General features: G+C 42.1%; 1 protein-coding gene across 1 annotated transcript in view; it reads left to right on the forward strand.

Annotated features, from left to right (window-relative positions):
- Positions 1 to 5,597, forward strand: part of rxfp1 (relaxin family peptide receptor 1) — a 28,102-nt gene extending 22,505 nt beyond the window's left edge. The window contains exons 14-18 of the mRNA XM_067247139.1: positions 645 to 716; positions 1,852 to 2,081; positions 3,583 to 3,993; positions 4,354 to 4,572; positions 5,287 to 5,597. Coding sequence (XP_067103240.1) covers positions 645 to 716; positions 1,852 to 2,081; positions 3,583 to 3,993; positions 4,354 to 4,572; positions 5,287 to 5,597 — 1,243 coding nt within the window. The remainder of the gene's footprint in view (positions 1 to 644; positions 717 to 1,851; positions 2,082 to 3,582; positions 3,994 to 4,353; positions 4,573 to 5,286) is intronic.
- Positions 5,598 to 6,000: the final 403 nt, after the last annotated feature.

Consider the following 6,000-nt stretch of genomic DNA (forward strand, 5'->3'; position numbering starts at 1 on the left):
AAGCTGAGGACAGAGAAATTAGGAGTCAGTGTTTGTGATACAAGTTCTCAAAGGGGAGCAGCCCTAGGGCGATCAATACTGTAATTCCTATATTGTAAACGTTTAGGAAGTAGGTTTCATTGTATTTTCATTATACACTTTGAACACAGTGCACCCCCACCACTGGTTATTATGAAAATGATATAATGAAGACGTCCCACCCACATTTAAAAACAAACCTCTGCCCTGGTTTAGAAGATGCACACTTTCAGTCTGTAGGTGTCAGTCAGTTTCCCTCCAAATCAGTATGTAGGTCTTGTAAGCATCTTTTCCTGTTACCGGCCAAAGACATGATGGCATTCCCTACAATTTGTTTCCTTTTATCTGGAACGTGATATTTTCATGACACACAACCTGTAATTTGGAAATAATGTTGTTAATGGTTTTTCCCTTTGGAACACGGTGCATTTATTCGCCTACACAATAGACAAGACCAGCGTGTGCATCAAGACAAAAAACAAATAGCTCTTTAGTTCACACTTCAAAGCTGTTCGGAAGGCACTTTGTGGAAGACAGACTGTTCGGTGGCAGGAGGGGAGAAACAAGCTCGGGAATGTAAATGATGAGTGTGGATGTGAGATCACAAAAAGTGTTGTGTTCCTCAGAAGCATCGAGGGGATCGAGATTGGGAACATACAGCGGAGAATGTTTGAACCTCTCAAACACTTGACTCATATGTAAGTCTGTTGACTTGTGTTTTTCACTATGTTCAATGTCAGCCACTACATTGCATCGTTCATATCACCAATGTCAGAAAACCGTTACTGTTAATTGTAGTTTTTTTCTCCAGAGGGCTTGAACCTATTTTTAATCTGAGTAAGAACCTAATCTCCAATATCCCTATACTGGTAAACTGATGAGAGGATGGATAGTATTAATTAGATTTGTAGACAGAGTAAATACAGTTTCACCTCAAGATGCACTTTAAAGGTCTTATCCAACACTATCTTCTTTTGAACTAGTGCTCAACCTTTCATGTTACTGTACCCTGAGGAAAAGTACAGGTACAAACTTTTTACCAGTGGAAAAGCAAACTAAATGCAGCCCAGGGGCTTCATCAAATGCAGTGGTAGAGTAATAAATTATCATATCTGAACCTTCACATGTCCACTTCAACCGTGTGATAAAAAAAAACTGAATTATGTATAGTTGATACACCTCACCATAGAGTCCACAGCAGTTCCTTGCTGATAAATGACTCTGTACCTCATAGTTCATGTTAAAGTACACGTACTTTAGCGAAATACCAAACTGTCTTGAAATAATTTCGTATTTCATTCATCAGTTTCAATGTTGTGTACATAAATATTTTCTTTACTTGAGAAATTAAAGATATGGACAAGAACCCTGTGATTCAGTTGCAGTTCTGTGTCCACTCTGGCAGTGCTGTAACAAGCCGCATTACCAATTGATAGGTTGCCACAAGCCAGCAACAATACCCTCCTATATTACTGAGAGTGTCATCATACAGGCTCTATTTTCTCTCTCAGACAATGTTTGTGGAGAAATTCAATACCTGCCGTAAATCAACACTGTGCATTGATCAAGTTCAATAGAAAGCCGCCTTTTATTTTCCAGGAAAAGTTTTCCAATTTACCAATTGATAAATGTGTGCACAAATGTGGGCTTATAATTGATTTCAAACCTATCATTATTTGTCATGCAAGTAATTTTTTTTTTTTAAAGCAGGTCAACAACTGTCAAGACACCTCGCAGCTATATTTCCTGATATTTTGCATCCTACAGTTCTGCTGCTGTTGGCACATCTCTGATTACAACATCAATTTGCTGTCTGCACCCTCTCCTGCTTAGATACTTCAAGAAGTTCCAGTACTGTGGCTACGCTCCGCATGTACGCAGCTGCAAGCCCAACACGGACGGCATCTCGTCGTTCGAGGACCTGCTGGCGAACATCGTCCTGAGGGTGTTTGTGTGGGTGGTGTCGGCCACCACCTGCTTCGGAAACATCTTCGTCATCTGCATGCGCTCCTACATCCGCTCTGAGAACAAGCTACACGCCATGTGCATCATCTCCCTATGCTGTAAGACGCACACACACACAGAACCACATACACACATCCAGACACACTGACACACACACATATTGACACACACACAAGTACATACGCACAGACAAACGCACACACGCATATACGTATGTATACAGCAATTGATACTGATACCTGACAATTTATTTTTCATTAGTAATTATTGCTCACTACGCAGACATACCAGTGAGTTCACTTTTGGTTAGCCTTGCTTGTTTTATGTCTAGTTAATCAAATGGGCTTGAATTATTCGTTTGGATAGTCCTTTGAACTGGAATCACAACTCTTTTATGTATGTTTGGCACTTGCTGTATTAAGGTCTCCTCTTTCTGATTTAGGTACTTTGATACAGTCTCATAAGCTTGAAGCATGCTTCTGTAAAATACTGTACAAAAAATTGAGGCATATGCTATTTTTTACCTGAGGTCTCTCAATGTGTCTTTGGCCCCACTTAAAAGACACAAGCCCTCAATCCAATTGAGATGTCTTTGATTCAGTATGAATGCTGTGTAGCGTACCTGGAAATCAGAGAGGAGACTTTATTACTTTGACTGCTGGGGTTTGACAGACCACCTCTATGCGCCATGCTTTAATGATAATGTAGGTAAGATGAAAAATGCTTTTTGATGTGCACATTTGGGACCTTACCATATCAAAGGAAGTCATGTCACTGTCTAGCTCTGTGCTGTGAGTCACAGAGTTGTTTAGGAAACACAGAACAGACGTTTTCCATCTCGTTTTCTTGAACTGTAAATATCTGTTTTCTGCTTGGGCATAGTTTGTGTCAGATACCATCTCGATTATCTCATCAAAGGTGGAAAATATGCCTGATTGTCATGAAGAAATTTCAGTTGGGTTTCCTCGCAGATTTCTTTTCCCCAGATCTTTGTTCTGATTGATTCCTGAAGAAGATAAAGGCCCTCATCTCCAGGCCAACGTTCACATATGCAAATATATGTATGAAAATCTTAGAGAATATTTTAAAAGTTAACTATTCTATCTACATTTTGGCAACCCAGTATAGACTGTATACTCTTTAGACTATATTGCTGCCTACACTTGTACATTTTTGACAGTTAAGAACACCGATTTCACACAACTCCACAAGTTTTACTGTAAATAGAACTAACTGCTAACTAAATAAAAAGTATGACACCCAGTCTAGAAATTCAGCAATTTAAGAAAATCTTGCATTTCGTGGTTGCAGACTTTGTTGTTTTTGAGTCGTGTCTGCACATAGAGTATGGCCCTAAGTGTGTTTATTCATTCAAAGCTTTTGTTTACATCTAAATTAATTGCAAGTGGTTTTGTATTAGCTCAATCACTCCCGGCCGATTTGATTAAGCTTTTGTACTATAACGAAAGACTCCTCGCTCTTCAGTCAGGAGCCAGCGTACTTGGCACCACAACGCAAGCTAACCCAAGTGTGTCTAAAGAACAAGGCCATTCAAACCAAACCAGATCAGCATGCCAATGGTTGTCTCATCCTGCGCAGGCGCCGACGGGCTGATGGGTGTTTACCTGTTCATGATCGGAGCGTACGACCTCAAGTTCCGCGGCGAGTACAACCGGCACGCACAGGCCTGGATGGACAGCGCCCAGTGTCAGGTGATCGGCTCCTTGGCCATGCTCTCCACCGAGGTGTCGGTCCTCCTCCTTACCTACCTCACCCTGGAGAAGTACATCTGCATCGTCTACCCCTTCCATTACCTCACCCCTGGCAGGAGGAGGACGGTCAGCATTCTGTTCAGTATTTGGGTGTTCGGGTTCATCATCGCCTTCCTGCCGCTGGTCTGCAAGGGCCTGTTCCGGAACTTCTACGGCACCAATGGAGTGTGCTTTCCTCTCCACTCAGAACAACCGGAGACAACCTCGGCACAGGTGTACTCCATAGTCATCTTTCTTGGTGGGTGGAGAGTTACCTGACCAGGTCAACCGTGATTTAGTCAACCTTGTGGTCAACTGGAAGGATAACTGAGTATTCCTGAAAATATATATATATATATTGTGCTATTTCTGTTTTGCAGTCAACAGCAGTTGCACATTTTCCCTGAAGCCAATAACTAGCATTGCATGCACTTGCACATTTCTCCTGTTAAAACAAATCTCAAAATAGACAAGTGTTATTCCTCACAAGCGGTTTCACTGAGCATCTAGAAAAAGATATTTAAGTAGCTTAGATGTACTGTGTGGTATATGATCTTACCAACAGGCATCAAGATAGATTTAGGACCAGTAAGCTTAAAATTATTTATTTCCTGTACAGGTCTTAACTTGGTGGCGTTCCTCATCATAGTGCTGTCATATGGAAGCATGTTTTACAACATCCAGAGAACAGGCACACAGACCACCAAGTACAGTAACCATATCAAGAAGGAGGTGACCATAGCAAAGAGATTTTTCTCCATCGTCATCACTGACTCTCTTTGCTGGATACCGATCTTCATCCTGAAGATCCTGTCTCTCCTGCAGGTGGAGATTCCCGGTAAGACTCTGAGCCGGCTGGTGAAACACATCCTCTAAGTGGCTTCAAACAGCCGGGGGCCACAAACAGCCAGGGGCCACCGCATTCTTTAACTACCAGTCAGGGAATAGTATCTCGCTTTACCACAATTGACAAATTAATTGACACTGTAATTGTTTTTTGGGGGGGGGGGGTTTGAAAAGGTATTGTAATCAGAAGGTCGCTGGTTCGATTCCCGGCCGTGTCAAATGACGTTGTGTCCTTGGGCAAGGAACTTCACCTTACTTGCCTCGGGGGAATGTCCTTGTACTTACTGTAAGTCGCTCTGAATAAGAGCGTCTGCTAAATGACTAAATGTATTCAATCCTATATCAACATCTGTGAAAAGAAACTTTAGTTAACTGTGGAGATCTTGGAAGCTGTCAAACCCTATATTTACCCAATATATTTTCCATGGTAAAAGCGTGGTGCATCAGTAACGTCACATACCTATTTGCAAATGCTGAAATTACATTTTATTTGACTTTGATAAAGTATTTCGCAAAGCCTTGCTTTTTCTCGGCTGCTAAAATAAACACTATTTCCAAATCAATCTAGATTCATAGAATTTCTATTCCACATAAAACTAACTGTATGGCCACACACAGCCAAACCATAGCCTTAGAGAATACCTGCCATCTATATCTTTTCATCTGATAGATTCTTTCATCTCCTCCCCCTCCTCCCCCTGAACAGGGACAATCAGCTCCTGGGTGGTGATATTCATTCTACCCATCAACAGCGCCCTCAACCCTATCCTCTACACTCTGACGACGAGGCCCTTCAAAGAGACCATCCTGCAGGTGTGGGACAACTACCGCCAGAGGAGGCCCCTTCTAAGCAGCCACCCCGCCCACCACCCCTCTCTCACCTGGCAGGAGATGTGGCCGCTACCCGAAAACAGCCAGACCCTCACCTCTCCAGAGTACCTGCCAAACCCGTCAGAAGTCTCCTGCACGACAGGAAAATCACAGCTCATCACAGTGGAAAGTACAAAAGGCGTTTAGTACATCAGCCCTGGAGATGCGCTGATAGTATTAATGCCCAACCGCCAATGCAACTCCAACATGGGGACATTCATTCGTGTCATTGGAGACATTTTGTGAAGTCAGGGATGTTTATAGGATCGATGCTCGAAATGGACAGACATCGCACAAGCTGTTAATGGAACTGGTGTGATTATTGCAACGTTCCATTGAGGTTCCAGCAAAGAGATGTTTCATTCATTCATCCGCTCAGTTTGTGACTGAAAGACTCTCATCATCTTCTGTGGTTTTCATGACCGTGATAAAGTACTTCTTTTTATCATGCTCCAGATGTACAGAACACAATTGTATAAAATAAATTTAATTTCGTCATTTGATGTTATGGACTGAAGAGGTTTGGTTACCTTAGTGTGGTTTTCATTGT

The sequence above is a fragment of the Osmerus mordax genome, chromosome 12 (assembly GCF_038355195.1).
Source record: "Osmerus mordax isolate fOsmMor3 chromosome 12, fOsmMor3.pri, whole genome shotgun sequence".
NCBI classification, from domain to species: domain Eukaryota; kingdom Metazoa; phylum Chordata; class Actinopteri; order Osmeriformes; family Osmeridae; genus Osmerus; species Osmerus mordax.